The sequence below is a fragment of the Triticum aestivum genome, chromosome 5D (genome assembly GCF_018294505.1).
Source record: "Triticum aestivum cultivar Chinese Spring chromosome 5D, IWGSC CS RefSeq v2.1, whole genome shotgun sequence".
NCBI lineage: Eukaryota > Viridiplantae > Streptophyta > Magnoliopsida > Poales > Poaceae > Triticum > Triticum aestivum.
Genome location: NC_057808.1, coordinates 425310679 through 425328923, shown reverse-complemented (window position 1 = coordinate 425328923; position 18245 = coordinate 425310679). Strand labels below are relative to the sequence as shown.

Sequence of the window (18245 nt, the reverse complement as noted above, 5' to 3'; positions counted from 1 at the left end):
GTCTAGTTGACCCGTTAATTTCCACTCGCCCCCAATGTCGGTCGTCCTCCTCCTCCCAGAGAGATAGCGCCATGGTGATTGGGAGCTCCGCCTCGCCGCTCGATCCAATTGTTTGGTGGTGACTCGTCCATGCCTCGGGCTGTCCCGTTCCCTCCTCCTCCCTTCTGTGTCTGCCGCCGGTGTCTGCGGCATCTCTCGGCCCCGCACACACCCGTCCCCATTTTCCGTCGCCGCTTCTATTCGTCGGATCCGGTATTTACCCTCGTTTTTGTTTTGTTCTTTTGTTCTGTCAGTCAAATCTGTTGCTTGTATCGATCCCCCGCAGCTATATTTAGTGTAGATGTGTGAGGTTGCGCTGTTTATGGGATGTGCGTTAGCTGGGGTAGCCTGGGATGCGCATCGTTTGATCTGCTATGTGTCGTTGATTTGATCTGTATTTGCTTTGTTGTTCGAATTCGGCTGGTTGTCAATCATAGGCTGGCTTGTTTAGTTGTAGCAGTATGCTGTATTGAGCCAATTCGAACTTGCTGGATGTAATTTTTCCCGTGGTCACCAGTGTTAGAATCCCCTAGACTATTTTTCTAGCACTGGGGTTTTCAAATTTTTAGTGGTTATGAGGGTGTTTTCACTGTAATTCCTATTTCGGTTTTATAATGTAATCTCCCAGTTCATTTTCAGTGTACTTCCTATTCGTGGATTTGCAGTGATTAACAGTGTACTTTCTATTTTTTTAGATTTTCAGTGATTTTACTGTGTAGTTCATAGTGGATTTTCAGTGTATCTTCAGTGTTTTCTGCCAGATTCTGCTAGCTGACAGTGTATGCTCTAGTTTGTTTTGCTGTATCCTATAGTATGCTTTTTGTAGCTATATGTTCATTTTCACAGATAGCTTATGTTGTTTATCCTTTAGTATTCATTTTGTGGCTATATAGCCACCCCCTGTTATGTACCTCGTTGGTTAGCAGTGTAAATTTTGATCATTGTAGTATGTTCTATGTACCACTACCATGTAATATGTTCACAGCTGATGCATTTTATTTACAGTAGCTACTCATTTGCTGAGCAATACCACAGTTGTTTACTGTGTTCTCATGGATAGCTAGACACCTATGGGTTGTTGGCTAGCTGTTCAATTCAAACATGGAGGGAAAAGCTTCAGGGGTGTTAGGCGTGAGCATTTTGGTGGCTCTCGCTCGCCTTTGTGCCTCTGAAATAAGTTGTCTGGTATGAGCTTTTGTCTACATGCCCAACCCTTGTTAATGTGTGTGTGAAGTGTGGCTTGCATCCAGCTGGCCGCTTGCTTGTGTGGATTGATGGGTGTTTGCAATGGGTTTTGAAACACTAGTACTAGTAATTAAGAAGCAGCCATTATCTATGTGGCCGCGGTGTGAGTGTGATCCTCTCCTCATACGAGTGTTTGGCATGTAGTATTTTGAACTAAGAAGCACTTGTGTGTGCCTGTATGCTTGTCATATATCCTTTTGAAATAAGCAGGCAAGCAACTACTTGCCAAGTAACAACCATCCCTTTACATTCTATATTTTTGCAGGGTTGTCCATGTTTTTCAGTATTGTGTTGTTTCAGTTAGTGGTTCAGCTAGTGTTTGTTATGTTGTTAGGAGGTGGGAGTTTTTGAAATTCTCACTAACATTCATGGAGGAATTCCAGCAGTTTTACGTGTCAGTTCACTGTAAATCTAGTATATTACACTGTAATCCAACTTCAATTATACTGTAGAACTCACTGTAATTCATCTGTCATTTGCACTATAATACTACTATTCTTACACTGTAAATCTAGTGTAAAGTGTCACTGGGAATTGCATTAGTTATACTGTATATTACACCATATTTACGGTGTAATTGTACTGTATATTACACTGTAAGACTCACCGCATTTCTACTGTATAATTCTACTAGAAATTACACGGCAAATCACATGCTCAATCTATTGGAATTATACTGTATCTTTTACACTGTAATTCTATTGCAAATTACACTGTAAATCTACTATAAACTACACCGTAAATCTGCTGAAATTACAGTGTAAACTACACTATTTACACTGTAGTTCTACTGTATTTTTTACACTGTAAGTCGACAGTGTAATTCAAATTGTAAAACTGTAAATATTGTGGTTTAATATAACTGCAGAATTTTGCACTCTAAATTACACTGTAAATCGACTCTGTTTTGACTGTAAATCTATTGTAAATTATACTGTTAATTTACTATATTTCTACTGTACATCTACTGTAATTTACATTGTATTGTGAGTCTACTCTAATTTCCAGTGCAATTCTGGAAAGTAATTGTACTGTTCAATGCAGTAATTTCTAGCAAGTAACAGTGCTAGTAAATAGCATTTCCTAGTCTTTCTACAATGTAATTTCTGTTATGTAGTTGTGTAATTTTTTTTTCAGATTTTCACTGTAAGTACTGATTTCTTACTTTTGCCACGTAGAAACCTAGATTGTCCTGATTCATAATTCATGGAAACTTATGTTGTTGTATCCTTTAGTATTAATTTTGTGGCTTCTCATGGTTGCTTTTCACTGTAATTCTCAGTTGATTGCAATATAATTCCTTTTTGGATTTACAGTGTAATTCCTTTTGTATTTACAGTGTAATTCCTTTTGGATTTACAGTGTAATTGCCTTGGAATTTCAGTGATTTACTGTGTAGTTCATAGTGGATTTTTTAGTGTAACTAAGTATATCTTCAGTGTAATTTTCTAGCGGATAGGTATACAGCATAATCCGTAGTTGTTTTTCACTGTAATTCTTAGTTGGTTGCAGTGTAAATCCTTTTGGTTTTGCAGTGTAATTCCTTTTTGGGGATTTACAGTGTAATTCCTTTTTGGATTTATAGTGTTTTTGTGAGTGGATTTACAGTGTATTTGTGAGTGGCTTTCCAGTGTAATTGCCTTGGATTTACAGTGTATTTGCAAGTGGATTTACACTATAATTGGTAGTTGATTTACAATGTTTTTTGCAAGTGGATTTTTCAGTGTAATTGAATTGGATTTACAGTGTATTTGCGAGTGGATTTGCAATGTAATTCATATTGGACTTTCAATGTATTTGTCACTGTATTTACAGTGTAATTATCAGTGTGTTCTAAAAAAATTCTTAGTGGGCTTGCAATGTTTTTCCTATTTATAGCCCATGCCCATGCCCTTTCCCTTTTTGTATCCTAGTTTTCGCATGCTTGAGTGTATAGATTCAGTAGATTCTCTCCCATTTCTCAGTGGAAATCCTTTTAAGTAGATTCTCCCCCATTCAGTAGATTTAGAACAAATAGTGGATGTGCATTGCAAGCATTGAAATCTTCTTAGATGGGTAGTGGGTTTATAGTGGTTATGTAGTGAAATAAAAGAGATGTAGACTGTAAATGCTATCAATGCATATCTTCTTTATATTTTTGTTATGTCTTATCCCTTCTGCCATTTCATCTCAGACTTTTTGCCCTTTAATTTGTGTCTGTATATATTTAGGTTATAGTTTAAAGTATGGGTAGACTCATGAAGGCTTTTGGTAAGGACACTTATGCTGCTTGTGTTGAAGATTCTGATGATTCAGATGGGGATCCTTTTGTCCCCAATGATGTTGCTGAGGATGATCCTTTTCAAGCTTCGGAGGTTATATTTCTAATTTGATTTTTATTTCCTTTTTTTGTTTTCTTGTTGTTTGGTAGCTTATTTGTTCCGGTTTTTAGTTCATTCATTGTTTCATCTGTTAATTGCAGGAAGGTCAAAATGGATGATCCTGATTTTGAGAAAGCTTTTGTATGAGTTCTATGTGTCTCATGTAAGTGTGATGTTATAGTTAATGCTTTCTGTACCAGTTTCATTTTTGTATCAGTTAATGCACGTTTGTAGTAAATGGATAATCCCACTTTTATATTTTTACAGAAAGTGAATTGCTGAAAACGGAGGATTACAAATGTTGGAGCTTGCAATGTGGTATTTTAATTTTTGTTGTTTGTATTTCCATTTTTTGCATGCAACCTCTCTATGATAAATATAGAAATAAGTTGTAGATAACTCCTTTTGTAATCTTCCTCATATCTATTTTTTCTGGAATGGCTATTTACAAGAACCTAGTTCCATCTAGTTCTAGTTGTTGTTGCTAGATGTCCTTTTCTTTTGTTTATTTTAGTGTAATTTATCATGATTCTTTCTTTTGTTTGTGTTTCTTGTTGTGTTGTAGAAGCGCAAGAGGTCTTCTGATTTTCCTGTAGTAAACACATTCACTAGATACTTTGGCAAGTTCTTATCCACTTTATCCAATTTAGGTTCTTGGGTTCAGCTATCAAGTAGGATAGGAGTAGAAGATAGGGGTTTTTGGAACCTAAGATTTCAAGGAAACTGACTCTCTTTAATATTTGCATGCAGGAAAGCGACCATGGCTAGCAGCAGCCGCATCCCAGCCATGAGCCATCACCTTGGGCGAGATCTGTGTTGCCCAGCGTGCGGACTGGCTAGCGGCGGTGCTGGCCATTGGCACGGCAAACCCGCCCCACTGCGTGCCGCAGGGTAACTACCCTGACTACTACTTCCGCGTCACCAACAGCGACCACCTCACTAACCTCAAGCAAACCCTTGTCAAACTATGTGGGATGACAGGCATCGGCATGCGTTTCTTCCACACACCGATGAACTGCTCGCCACGCACCCGGACTTGTCCCTCGACGCCACCTCGGCTGCGGTGAATGCAATCGCCGAGTGGGGCTGTACGGCGGGCGACATCACCCATCTCGTCGTCATCACCAACGCGGGATCGCATGCCCTGGGCACCGACGTCCGCTTGGTCTTGCCCTCCTGGTCTTGCCCTCCGCCTCGGCGTCCTGCGCAACTGATGGTTTATTTTTGACTAGTACTTGATGGTTTATTTTTGACTGTAGTACCTGATGGTTTATAGTGTAGTTATTTCTTGATTTTGCTCTGTAATGCCCAGTGGAATTACACTGTATGCTAATTGGTTTTACATAGTAAATCTTAGCGGTTTTACATAGTAATTTACACAGTAGTTTACACTGTAATTTTAGTAAATTCTTACTGGATTTTACTGTATTTGTAAGGGGGGTTTTCAGTGCATTTTTTGTCATTTTAGTGATTTCTGCAGTGCTAATCTTAGTGGCATTTGCAGTGTAAATTTACTGGATTTTAATCTGTATTTTCTTATTGGCATTTTTGTGGCATTGCAGAGCATTTTCTTAGTGGTATTGTTAGTGTAGTAGTCATTTGTAACTGCTTACTGTAGATGATATCTGTGTGTGCGTCAGAAGTTTCGGGTGTGGACCCGTTTGAAGTTCTGTGTTAGTGTTTCAAAAGTTTCAGGCGTGGATCCGTCTTGAAGCTCCGGGTGTTAGCCTGTTTATAAAAGCGAATTTGGGGTAAAGGGGACTCGGTGGATAGGGTACACGGGGAAAGGACAGGACACTTGTCCTCCTTTGGTTGGCTGAAAATATGACTGAAAATGAAATTGTTTTCAGCCGTATGTGAATTAGACAGTCCCTTTTTTTTTGAGACAAAGCGGCCGCGTTTATTCTTCATAGGGTCTTCGTTTCCATGCTAGTTGGGCCTTTACATGAGACCGAATGTGCACTTCTTTTTTGATGGGAGACCAAACGTGCACATGGTCTGGGCTCTAGTCTGGCTAGGCTCTGGGCCGTCGCCCTCTTTGGCTTGGCCCAGGGTCGGCCCTTATATAAACGGCGGTGACGGCTTGGTTGTTTGCTCATCTTTTTTCTCACTCGCTAAAAAAAAATCTCTTTTTTCTCACTGCATTCCTTGGATAGGAACGAATAAACTGGCCGTTCACTTCAATATCCAGGATTCGGACGACAAGTACTCCAAGTCTCCAACAACTGGATGCCGTACTTATCTTGACCAGATGCACATGCAAGGCTGGGTGTGATATGGAGCCAACTAAGAATGTGTTTTCCTCATGTCTTTGTCTCTCAGTGTCAACTACAAGCTCAAGAATAATGGAGTGCACGTATCGTGGTAACGGTGTACATGCCAATCTAGTACTCCAAACCTAGGACCAAGTACGTGCGTGCATATTGACAATTTTTGGCACCAACTTTTCTTAAGCAGCAATGCCGCCCGTACAAGCGCTTATCACAAGAACGGATCAAATGACAAAGATCCCAATCAACCGGCTGCCGAAAGAGTTGAAAGACGAAGGAACGGAAATTTAATATTGGTAACACGTCTCTGTATTATAAGGAGGTCAAATTCTTGAGCTGAGAAACAAGTTACCTCTCTGGCTAGCTAGTGGTATGTTTATGAAAGATTCCCGGTGACGACTGTAAGCTGCAACTTGGAAGTTTATTAAAAGGAGGAAACTGTAGCGCTAAGACAGGAAAGTCTCTTGTTTCAAAAAAAAAAGAGACATGAAAGTCTAGCTGCCGGCCGCCAGCCAGTTGTTTAGACAAAGAGACATGCTTACACCCGGATCTAGTCATCGTTATGTGTTGTTTTTTGTGAGGAACGTTATAAACATTTCAAATATGTTTTCATACTATACAAGTTAACAACCACCAGCTACCATTTGCACCAATGAACTTGATTGAGTATTGTGTATGAGTGAAACTGTGTGTAAATTGTCGAACTTTTATATATGTCTTACCTAAAATAACATGTTCGATGGATATAAAAATGCCTTTTAGATCTTATCGTTGATGCAGGAATACCAGTCCGTTAGCATTTATCATAATATGTTGAAAAGTGGTACTCCCTCTGTAAACTAATATAAGAGCATTTAGATCACTACTTTAGTATTCTAAACGTTTTTATATTAGTTTACGGAGGGAGTACAAGTCTAATTGATAAATAACTAGGTAAAGTCAATCAAAATTTTATATGATTATTTGCAAAACAGTAGTTGAGCTTTGCAATGGGGGGAGATAGAGGAAGGGTGGTAGCAAAAAAATGACATATTCAAGCATTGTCAAGGATGATTGTAAAGTATATCAAGTCTACTCTCAAATGAAACAAATGATGTGATCTACCTTGTGAGATAATATTCTTGGAGGTGATGGTTGCATAAGCAGTTTCAAATAACATCTATAAATTGGTGTGCTTTCCCTGAAAATAATTTGGCGTACTTGCTCGTGTACGAAGTGTTGGTGGAATCCTACTCCAACACGACCATCTAGAGACTACCAAAGCCTTCCTTGATGGGTTACACTTAGGTTCGAGGCAGAATACACAAGACAATAGAAGGAAAGAAGAGTTGAAGTCAGTTCAGATTGCCAAGAGAACCGAATTTCGAACCAACATGGCTTTCTCGTGCAATGCCAAATAAAGAAAACAAGTACGTTTGAAAAAATAATTCCCTACTCTTTAGGATGGATGTGATTTCTTTCTCAGATTGGCTTGAGGAAGTCGGCAACTATAAATGACAGATTCCAAAATAGTGCCCTTGTATTTTTTATTTGAAGGGAGGGGACGTGTCCATTTTCTTTCATCAAGCACACAACTGAGGTGTGGATAAGCTTATAACATCCTACCATGGCAACTTCTAACCCAAATAACATAACACTAGAACTACCAGGCCTCTTAGAAAGGGAGCCTTGTGGTGCATTGGGGCTCGGGCACCGCTTGCGCCCAGCCGTAAGTGGCTGTTGTTCCAGTTGTGTAGGTCTATTTGGCCTATTTGCAGGTAGGTGTGACGTATGTACGGACCTTTGCGCTTCACGTGTCGGTGCTGGTAGAAGTGCGTTGTTCAGACGTCGTGATTCGCCTCTTTGCATGGCCAACACGTGTGTGAAAGGGGACGGTGCTGACCTCTATTGATTTTTGTTGCCGCTTTGGGTGAGTGGGGTTGGCATGTTGTTGCCTTGCCGAACGGAAGGGCTCCTTACTTCACCGGCCTTTTTCTTTACCACATGATATCGTCAATGCCTCTATCTGCAATGAAAAGAGAGAAACAGAGACACCAATTGAAAATGGTCCAATGAACAAAGAGCGGCGCGGCATCTTCTAGTCAAGTCATATATACTGCAATTTTGGTGATGCTTTCACTAATTTAAACATTAGGAACACACTTAAAGCAAATAATGGACTTCGATGTTGAACTTAGGAAATCATCTACATGGATGTATCATCATCATATCAAATACACTTACTCCCTCCGTTCGGAATTAGTTGTCGAAGAAATGGATGTATCTAGACGTATTTTAGTTCTAGATACATCTATTTCCGAGACAAGTAATTCCGAACGGAGTACTTTTAGAGCAACAAAGAGAATATCATTCACAATGGAGCTAGGAAACTTGCCGGTTATGGGGATATTTTATTGTCATAACAGTCATTGCCAGTCAATTCTCAAATGTTGATACAACTATTAAGCCCCCCTAGAAATGGATCCGGATGTGTAGGACTTTTGTGCCTACCTATGTGTGGTGTGTGTATGGCTTTTTGCGTCCCACATGTCACATGTCAGTGGCCGTCCCACATGTCACATGTCAGTGGTCGTGGCGCATGTGTGGCTCTTTGTGTCTCATGTGTTAGTACTGGTAGGAGTGCGCTGCTAGGACCTAGTGAGTTGCCTCTGTGTATGGCTGACATATTTGTGAAAGGGGTGACGTTGGTCCTTAATATGGATTAGACGGAATATTATATTTTTGGAGATGATTTTGCTAATTTCAACACAAGGAACACACTTAAATCAAACGATGTACTGCAAATGTTGCATTAAAAAAACGATGCACTGCGATTGTTGAACTTAAGAGACCATCTACATGGATGATTCAGTATCATACCAAGGGTACTCAAATTCACAATGAAGCTAGGAAGCTAGCCAGTTGCAGTGATTTTTATTTATTTACACCATGGTTCAGCACAGTTTCCCTCCATCTCTTAAGCATGCTGGAAGATTCAAAGAAGCCGGACACCATGTCCACCTAGCTCCTGGCCGGTACTGCAACCGATTGATGTACGGGAAAGCTAGCGGTTTGAATTACTGCCGGCGGAAGAGGTGCTCCTCGCCGGTTTCCTGGTCGACGTGCCGGATCCAGCGGCTCGACACTCTTGGGCTGCGCCGGCCCTGTATGCTCGGCCCCTTGCCCACGCCGACGTGCAGGACCTCGACGCCCTTGTCGACCGGCAGGTACACGGACCGCACGATCCTCGTTCCTGCCGCCATGGACGCTTCGAGCGCCTTCGTGCCACGCCGCCTTCCGTCGCCGTGGCGCACCACCACCATCCCTCTCGCCCCGGGCCTGGCCGCCGCTAGCACGGCAGTGGCGTCCCGCCTCCGCGCGTCGACCACCAGGAAGTCCACGCCATCCAGCCCCGCCATGACCCGGTCCGTGTCCGCCAGCACGCGCGCGTAGCGGCCACCCGTGCGCTGGGCGGCGGCGGCGAGGGCGAGGCTCGTGGTAGCCGAGTCGGTGGCCGAGACCTCCGGCGCCTCGACGACAAGCTGCGCGTTCCATCCCCCGACCATGGCGGAGACGAGCTCGGCCACGCCCGCCGACCCCGCGGGGCTGTGCTCGGATTCTGACAGGGCGCTGACGCCGGCGATGAAGGCCTGGGACGCGGTCTCCGGGCACCACACCAGCTTCATCTCGGCCTCTCTTTCTCTCACTCTCTTGGTAGAAAAGAATACTTTGGGTTTGGGAGAAAGCGAACTATAGCTAGCTAGGGGAAAAAGGGTTGGTGCACGGCAGACGGTGCACTGCAGATAGTATATATGTACTCCGATAAGCTCATAAGAGTTGACAACGGCAGATCGGTCGGGGGGCAGGGCTGGGTGCGGTGGATTGAAAAGCACATCACACGTTTTGGGCTGGGTGTGGTGGAAACGTGGAGAGACCGACTATTTCCGCCGCTTCGTCTCCATCGCATCCTACCGGGGATTCGGGTCACCAATTTCCACATGTTTCTCTACGGCCATATCAATTAGTAATTGATGGATGTTAGGGTACCCTTTGGTCCTAGTAGCTAGGACAAAAATTCTTGGAGCTAAATATTTCCGTAACTCTTCTATTTGCAAACCTAGCTCTCATAGTCAGCTTTTTGGACAACTGTTATAAAAGTTCTACCTAGTCAGCTTCAAATTGCTAAACAGCTAAAGGCAACTCTTACATATGGACTAGTACTTGGTGTAAAGATTGGGAGAATATTTATGATCATCTTAAGCCTAATTTAGAGGGACCCTGTCCTAGTATCATTAGTGATCTTTGGAAGTCCAAATCCAAACTTTCGGATAAAGACAAAAATGATTGCTTATTTGATGATTCTGTAAAGAATGAAAGTTTGAATATTCCAGTTATCAATGCTAATCTTGAAGATACCATTTGTTGGACTCACACTCCTAATGCTGATTGTACAACAAAAAATGCATACAAAACTTCTGTGCAGCAAATCAGAGATAGCTCTTTGGGAAGACGATCACTTACTTCGGATCAAGAATTTTCTGTCCTAAATTGGGTTTGGAAAAGCAAAACCATGAACCCTAGGTTCTTTTTTTTTGCTTGGAGGCTTATTAGTAGAGTTGTTGCAACGGTATTGAGAGCTTCTAGGCATTCTGAAATAAAGATGTAGATGTGGTCAAATAGAATCGGATTTGCACCTTTTCTTTCAATGCAGTTTCTCTAGATAAATTTGGCTTAAATTTGGCCTCAAAACTGGTATGCTGGACTCCAATTTATATCTTGCTGATATCATTGAAATGATTATGTCCTCTCAACAAGAGCTAAAACTCGATAATGTTTTCACAATTCTTTAGAACATATGGAAAGTCAGAAATAATCTCCTTTTCAATAGAAGAAAATGGAGTCCTATGCAGGTTCTGCAGGCTTAAAATGCAATGCTTAATGCATGTTTAATGGAGAAGGCTCTAACCTGCTCCCAAGTACAAATGTGCATATACAACCTGTAGCATACAACCCAATAGTGACGACTGACGACTCATGAAACTTCCCTAGGAATTTCTCTAAGGAATGAGCTTAGTGGAAATTTAATATTCATTCAAGCAGCAATTGCAAATGTTCAATCTGTGTTGCTGGCGAAAGCATTGGGTCTACTTGTTGCAGCAACAATTGTCAAGGTTGAAGCCGCTGAAGCCAAGGATCTCCTTAAGCATCCAGGTCAATGGAGGATCAGACCTGTCCTAGCTGAATTGTTCAATCTCACTTCATGTCTCAATCAATCCAGGATAACGCATTCCCAAACTGAAGAATCGCGTAGCTCATACTTTAGCAAAAAAGGCATTCTTCAGTAGATCCTCCTCTAACTACAACTTCTTATATACTCCCTCCGTCCGGAAATACTTGTCGGAGAGATGGATGTATCTAGACGTATTTTTATTCTAGATGCATCCATTTTCATCCATTCCTACGACAAGTATTTCCGGACGGAGGGAGTAGCAAAAGGTTCAAGGACGCGGAGTTTCTGCACCCGAGCTCAAATGAGCTCGGGTGAACAGTAAAATCAAAACTAAATAAAAAAAATCCATTTTTTTGGGAGAAACATTGACAAAAGTTCTAAGTGCTTGCAAAAATTCGTCATGAAATCACATTCCTAGAAGGCATGGCAAAAAAAACAAAAACAGTACTCTGAAAAAGCTACTTTCAAAAGCATTTTGAAGCACTGAATTTGTTTTTTTTGCCACGCCTTACAGGAATGTGATTTCATGATGAATTTTTGCAGGCACTTAGAACTTTTGTGAATGTTTCTCTCAAAAAAATTTGAATTTTTTTGAATTTTTACTGTTCACCGAGCTCAAATGAGCTCGGGAGCAGAAAGGCACTTTCGAAGGTTCAAACTGTAATTCCAAAATGACTTTCAAAGCCATCTCTTTCCCTATGGGGAAGATTCTCTCTGTGTAGTGTCTTGGTTGCCAAATACTCCCTCCGTGGAATTCATTTCTGAGAGGACTCCCTCTCCCGACTCCGCCTCATGCCGCCTCCCCGAGCGGCGGCCGGGGCGGCTCCCCCGCGTCCTCTCCTCGCCCCCACCCCTCCGTCCTCCCTCCCACGCCGCCGCCGGACGGTGCCCCGGATCTGGCCGGGTGGTCTCGGCGGCTGCGGGCCTTCCTTTCCCCCACGCGCGGCGTCCTTCCCGGGGCAGGGCTTGGCGGCGGGAGCAGCTCGGGTGGCGGCGGTCCGGCGTCCTGGTGGCGCTGGGTGGCCGGCGGCGCGACCCCGGCCCAGATCTGGGCCCTTAGGGCCCCATCTGGGTCCTAGCGGGTCGGCGCCGGCGTGGCTTCGCTGCCTCCAGCATAGTGAAGTGGAGGGGCGGCTCAGACAGGGAGCAGCGACGCCGACGGCACACCTTCTGCAGCGCGACGGTGGAGCTTTACGGGCATTTGAGGGCCTGGTCGGGCCTGTGGGTCCACGGGCCTGGTATGCTCCTGCTGTTGCGTCCGGTCGGATCCCGTTGGTGATGGTGGAGGTTGGGCCCTCCCGTGTGCTGACGGTGCTGCTGCTCCGAGTCTCGGCTTCTCTTCTTCGCTGTGCAGGTCCCACTTCGCGGTGCCGTGGTGAGACAGCGTGGGAGACTCAAGACCGCATTGGCGCAGGGTGATGGACGGTTTGGTGGCGTGCTCCGGAGCGCCCGGGGTGATGGTTGGGATCGGGAGAAATCCCTGTCGGCCTGGCCGACTCCGACACGGTGGCGCTTGAGGGTGTCGCCGGACCTTCCTGGAGGGCGTTGAGTGCCACCCTTCCTTTCTCCTTGTTGTGTACCGAGGGAAACCCTTGCAGCAGCGTCGTCATCGTCGCGTTCTTTCTTGGAGGTGTTGTGTGGTACGGGCGCTTCGGAGTCGGAGCTTGGTGGAAGATCCCCCGTGGGCGCAGCGGTCGCGATGATTCTTCGTTTTTGCTGATCCGTCGTTGTCGGCATTTGTTTCTTTTATATTTTCTCTTCCATTTTTTTTGGGCGTGCTTGTGCTGCTTCCGCCCCAGCACCTATCGTGGGTTGTATCGGTGATGGTTGCTTTGTAATACAAAAAGCGGGGGAAACCCTATTTCGAGAATACTCCCTCCATCCCATAATATAAAAACGTTTTTGACACTGGTGTAGTGTCAAAAACATTCTTATATTACAGTGTCAAAAACATTCTTATATTATGAGACAGAGAGAGTAATAAAGTTTAGCCCTTTGGGTGGGCTTTTGTAAATAAATAAAAAACTTGATGCCGTTTATTTCAGTACTTCAACAACTGCATGCATGCCGTACTTATCTTGACCAGATGGCTAAGGTGTAATATGGAGCAACCTAAGAACGTGTGTTTCTCATGTCTTTGTCTTTCAAGGTCAACTAAGAGAGCTAGCTAGTGTGTCTGTATTCAATTAGCTCTAGAATATGCAGTGCACTTATCAATATAATGCTGTCCCTAATCATGACTAGTTGTTATTCGTTTCGATCAATTTCCCCCCCAGCCGACAATGCCTCAGCTTCTCAAAATCTAGGAAGCCCTGAAAAAAAGTCTACCGCCACACCAAAACTAGGACCAAGCATGTACGTATTGACTTTCCATACAATTTTCGCACCAACTTTTGTTAAGCAGCAATGCTGTCAGTATACAAGCGATAGCCAGAGTCACCCGCGACGCCGTAGCTGCGTGGCACGCAGAACGGCAGAAGCTGCATCCTTCCGCCATCATGATCCTCATTTCCTCAAGGTTTTTCACTGGGAGCCACCTACGCTCGCTCTCCACGCAGCGGTGCGCCTCGTACTCTCGTCGCCAGTAGTTATCGACGTGGTACTTGTAGCTGTTTTCCCGCGTTTCCGTGCTAAGAATGCCATCGCGAGACATGGACTCAGTGAGGACGGCCCACGCCTTCTCCAGCAGCGGGTTCGTGAGCCGCCTCGTCCTCAGGCCGCGGTGGCCGTCCGGCACCCAGGCATTCAGCTCGGCGTGGCAGCTGATCGTTTTAGCATCTGTCGATGTGGTAGGGGTAGGGGCTGAGCTTCACGAACGGGCGTAGCTCTAGTTTCTCAAGCATGTACGTATATGTGGTGCGGGCGGCCGGGCCGTCGTCCCAGCAGGCGGAGGCGCGTGGTCCTGAGCGCGCGCCGCCAGGGCCTGCAGACGGCGGAGCAGAGGACGTTGTCGAGGGGCCCGACGCGCCGGGCGCCTCCGTCGGCAGGTCGGCGAAACCCACGACGGCTGGCGGCGCCATGTACAGTAGGCGCTTAGGATGAGCGGTCGATGCCGATGCCAGTGCCACCAAGTCTGCCGAGGTTGTCGATAAGATGTTGTGTGCTTCAGCGGGTTTGCGGGTGTTAAAATGGGGGATCGGATGATTGATTTGTCTTGGCCCCAGCGGAACCTCAACTCGTGCAAGGACTTGAACTCGACCAATCAGCTACCGATCTTACCCTCCGAAGCAAATTTTGAAAGAGTATGTGTAGAATCGGTGAACAGCTGATCGTTTCATCCTCTTTTTTTATTTACAAAATGAGGGTTTTCCCGGCCTCTGCATCCATCGAGGGTCACAGCTCCGCCTTGCTCGACTTCACGTCCCGCCCCCACCGCCGCCAGCCGCACAACAGCAGGAAGCTCGCCAACAAACTAAAAGACAACTATAGTTCGCTATCAACTAAAAGATGACTTATTACAATAACTATAGTTCGCATATCCACGTCTTAAAAGGTAAGAGGAGTTCGAGTTCATTGTGATTTGCTGTGTTGGCTAAAACTTCGATGTGTTGCGGGAAAGAATAGAACATTAATTTCTGCCTAATAGCACACTCCACTATATAGAATTAGCACACCTAACTTACATATCCATGTTAAGCTCTTCTTCTAAAGCATAATGTGTATAGGGCAAAAAGCGAGGATATTGCATCAAAATATACTCGTGATCCCCTTAATAAAACTGAGGCCTCTGAGGTTGGCGGCAATTATAGTGAAAATCAAATAACAGAGATACCTAAGACATATAGCACAACATACTGAAGAAATTAATCAAGAATTTTTAGAAACATTGCCAATTCAATGAAGGCACGGCTCAAACAAGACCAGCAAAGTTCATTTCTGTGAGCAACAAATACCTGAATGTAGGGTTCCACACGTGAGACACTGAAATGGTAGATGGCGCACAACCTCTGAAGATGCAGACGTGTAAACATGCCAGATGTGATACTTGCCACATGTTTGATAATTCAGTGAACATGAAGCAGTTCATAGTCGCGCACAAAAAATTCAGATCATCATGCCTACACTCGGTAAGCCTCCGCTGAGCTTTCATAACCATTCAAAATGTTTCAAACACGTTAAGAGTAGTGACTTTCTCTACGATTGACTTGACAGTTCACAAGTATCCATCAGTGTGTTGCGGATAAAGGAGTTGTGGAAGCGTTAGCCTCTCCTGTTTTAGATCTGATATAGCCTAAACTTCTCAGCTTCTCTACAAGTTTCCTCTCTGCAGCAGCCTGAAAACAGTGCTCCCATCAGATACAGAAACTTGGCAATTCTAACACAAAGATGTTCCGGTTAGTACCTCAAGCATGGGGCTGTCCTTCGGAATGTTACATGCTAAAATTATATTCAGACCTGTCTTCAGCACTGAAACATGAGGTGACGTGAGCTTGGTGTTTTTCATACCAATATGATGAAGGTGGGTCAATTGCAGCGGAAATTAAAGTACCTAAGCGGCGGGCCATGCTTGATCCAGTGTTATCAGATGTTCCTCCAAGTACAGATGTGACACTCACTCCATCACCCTGCAACGGCCATGATGGTATAATGATCAGTCTCAATAGAAATAAAAATACACCAGTTCTTAAGGTAATATTGATTGCGTGTTACCAGCCGAGTGGTTGCAGCAGCATATAAATGGCCAAACTTTGCCGAGTTGTTGCATCCTATCCATGCATAGATCTGCATGGAAAAAAAAAGAGGGGCTAAAAAAAGATAACACATGAATGTTTGACAAAGAGCAGAATGGAGATCATACCACATTGTGGATAAATATGTATATGATTCAAAGAAAAATAATCATCCGAAATATGGCTAACCATATTCCCAGTTTGTGTAGAAATGAATCAAGCTTAACTCACACGGGGACAGTGGCGATTCTACTCAACAGGCTTGAACAGGCTCAAGCCTGCCCTCAAAAATCATCAAAAAAAATACTACCAAGCGCACTAGTTAGGCCTAGCCTAGAAAATAGCAACTTCCAGCCATCTTATTGCATCACGCTGCAGTACCTCCAGCAAAAATTAGCGTATTTGAAATTGAGCCTACCCTCCATTTGCGTCCTAGATTCGCCACTGCACGGGGATGATAACAAACGCATACACTTGCATACTTCATGTAATCATGTTACAACAAATGCTCAAGGCAAGTTTAGCTTCATGTTAAAAATTTACTTATTTTACTAACTGAAACTGAACATGGACAACTGCTAGAACATCTTCTTTTGGCAGCTTTACAAATGATAAGATTTTTCTCCATGACATCAACTAACTGAATGGCACATCTAGTAGAACATCTCTTCCACTGCTTATGACATGTTTTGTTTTTCTTCGCCACCTCGATAGACTGTCTGAAAACTACATCCCAAGAAACACAGCCTTACACACAGCTCTAAAACTGTAGACGAGAGTCACCAACCAAACATTGTCCACATTTCAGAACTTACGCGACTTCAGTTTGCTTGGAAGCCCCAACAAACCTAGTGATTTGTGAGTATTTTGGCAATAAGTTACAAGTGAAACTTGTGGTTACCTGTTTAGAGAACCTTATGATCTGGAAATGGAGCGTGACGTCGTGCAGGTCCTCACTGAAACAAGTGACCTGCGCCCCACCTTCAGAAGACAGATCACCTGAAGAACCGATTTGGCTGGCCATCGGGGCCTGTGAAGCCACCGCCAAAGCTGACAAGCTTGTTGTGAGCTCCTCTGAAGACATGATGCCGGGGCCGATCTAGATGCACACAGAACAATTGTTGAGGTAAATTAATTTGCGAGCCCCACTTGGCTTCCAGGTAAACTTATGGGATTGTGTTCAGTTTACACTGGTATTTGACCAGGCACTAATGAAACGACCCAATACAAGCAGATGCTTTGGTGACTCGAGTCAGAGGATCTGCGCCCTTGCAATTTAGTTCAAAAGAAAGCATCAAGCTATAAAGTCCACCAAATTTCTAAGATACCAACAATTGCATATACAGTTCATCAACAAGAAATCAACTAGAAAGACTGGGGCACCAAACCTGGAGCCGCGGTAGCAGTGGCGAAACAGTGTTCAATGCGGAGACAGTGGCCTCGTCGCGAAAAGGTGGTGGTCCTCCGGATTTCTTGCCGGCGGCGGCTAGCAGGAAGTCCTCAGGATGAGAGGTGGCGGGGGAGCGGACAGGCTCTGGCGACGGAGGTGTGTGTGTGTGTGTGTGGGGGGGGGGGGGGGGGGGGGTGCGCGCGCTGGCAGAGACGAGGTACCGCGCCGGTGCCAGCAGCAGGCCGGCGGCGCTGGGGACAACCCTAATCGCCAGAAGAAGGAAGAGGGGAAAGGCTCGCGTCCGAAGCCAGCGCTGTCTCGGTGCTAGGCGGCGGTCGAGCGGCGCCAGCCTCCCGGTCCGATTGCGTTGTTTCCCAGCCGTCGGATCAGTCCCTCACATCATCTTTTTTGCCAAAAAATTAAACTCATTAAGCTACGCATGAAGGATGGCAACCAACTATGCCACGTGACGCAAGGTAGTTGGCCACAGCGAGAAAACTTTTATAATTTTTTTAGATGAAGCTAAGGATTATCTTTTAAATGTATTTTTTCTTCTTTTTAGATGGAGGTGAGGACCTCTGGTATTTTTTAAATGAAGGGTTATGCAAAGTGGCGCTCATGGTTAGACTGCGGTGGTATTTTTTTCTTTTTTACTTTTTGTAGATGAATATGAGGATTTTTTTCTCTGAGATATTCTTTTAGACGGAAACGAGGACTCTATGTTTTTTTTAATAAAAAACGTACACACAACTTCCTCTTAAGCGGCGCCACAGGATGGCGCCCCAACCACTAGTTCACACAATAAAGCGTGCAGGGAGAGAGCAAGCAGCGGGCGCGGCGACTGCCCTCGAAGCACGCCGGCTTGCCGCCCTTGTAGCACCCATTCTCGCCGATTTCAGCATAACCTCATGGTAGCATTTAAGTCGTCGCCCTTGAACACGGCTGCCAATGATTGCAGCACAATCATGATGGTTTGCAACTCTTGCCCCCCACAGTTATGGCTTGTGTCACTTATGGGTGGCAGTCCCGAGTCCCGACGCACTTCAGCCCAGTTCCAGCTTG

The 18245-nt window shown here is 44.6% G+C and overlaps 1 protein-coding gene and 1 long non-coding RNA gene across 9 annotated transcripts; one reads left to right on the top strand and one right to left on the bottom strand.

The window, feature by feature from the left end:
* The first annotated feature begins 6 nt into the window (after positions 1 to 6).
* Positions 7 to 5189, top strand: LOC123122347 (uncharacterized). Of its 5 annotated transcripts, none has more exons than XR_006460186.1 (7): positions 7 to 252; positions 1048 to 1224; positions 3495 to 3638; positions 3746 to 3807; positions 3912 to 3962; positions 4395 to 4535; positions 4626 to 5189. It is a non-coding gene; the product is annotated as an uncharacterized lncRNA (long non-coding RNA). The 5 variants fall into 5 exon arrangements; XR_006460184.1 differs by having other exon boundaries at positions 1045 to 1224; XR_006460183.1 differs by lacking the exon at positions 1048 to 1224.
* Positions 5190 to 14973: 9784 nt separating this feature from the next.
* Positions 14974 to 17487, bottom strand: LOC123122345 (proteasome assembly chaperone 4). Of its 4 annotated transcripts, none has more exons than XM_044542533.1 (7): positions 17182 to 17487; positions 16983 to 17054; positions 16695 to 16892; positions 15774 to 15845; positions 15613 to 15688; positions 15466 to 15530; positions 14974 to 15397 (listed from the first exon to the last, which is right to left on the bottom strand). In XM_044542533.1, the coding sequence occupies exons 3-7, from the start codon at positions 16875 to 16877 to the stop codon at positions 15290 to 15292; spliced, it is 504 nt and encodes a 167-aa protein (XP_044398468.1). In that variant the 5' UTR covers positions 16878 to 16892; positions 16983 to 17054; positions 17182 to 17487; the 3' UTR covers positions 14974 to 15289. The 4 variants fall into 4 exon arrangements, with proteins under 4 accessions (XP_044398468.1, XP_044398467.1, XP_044398466.1 ...); XM_044542532.1 differs by having other exon boundaries at positions 16983 to 17061; positions 17182 to 17486; XM_044542531.1 differs by having other exon boundaries at positions 16695 to 17054; positions 17182 to 17483.
* Positions 17488 to 18245: the final 758 nt, after the last annotated feature.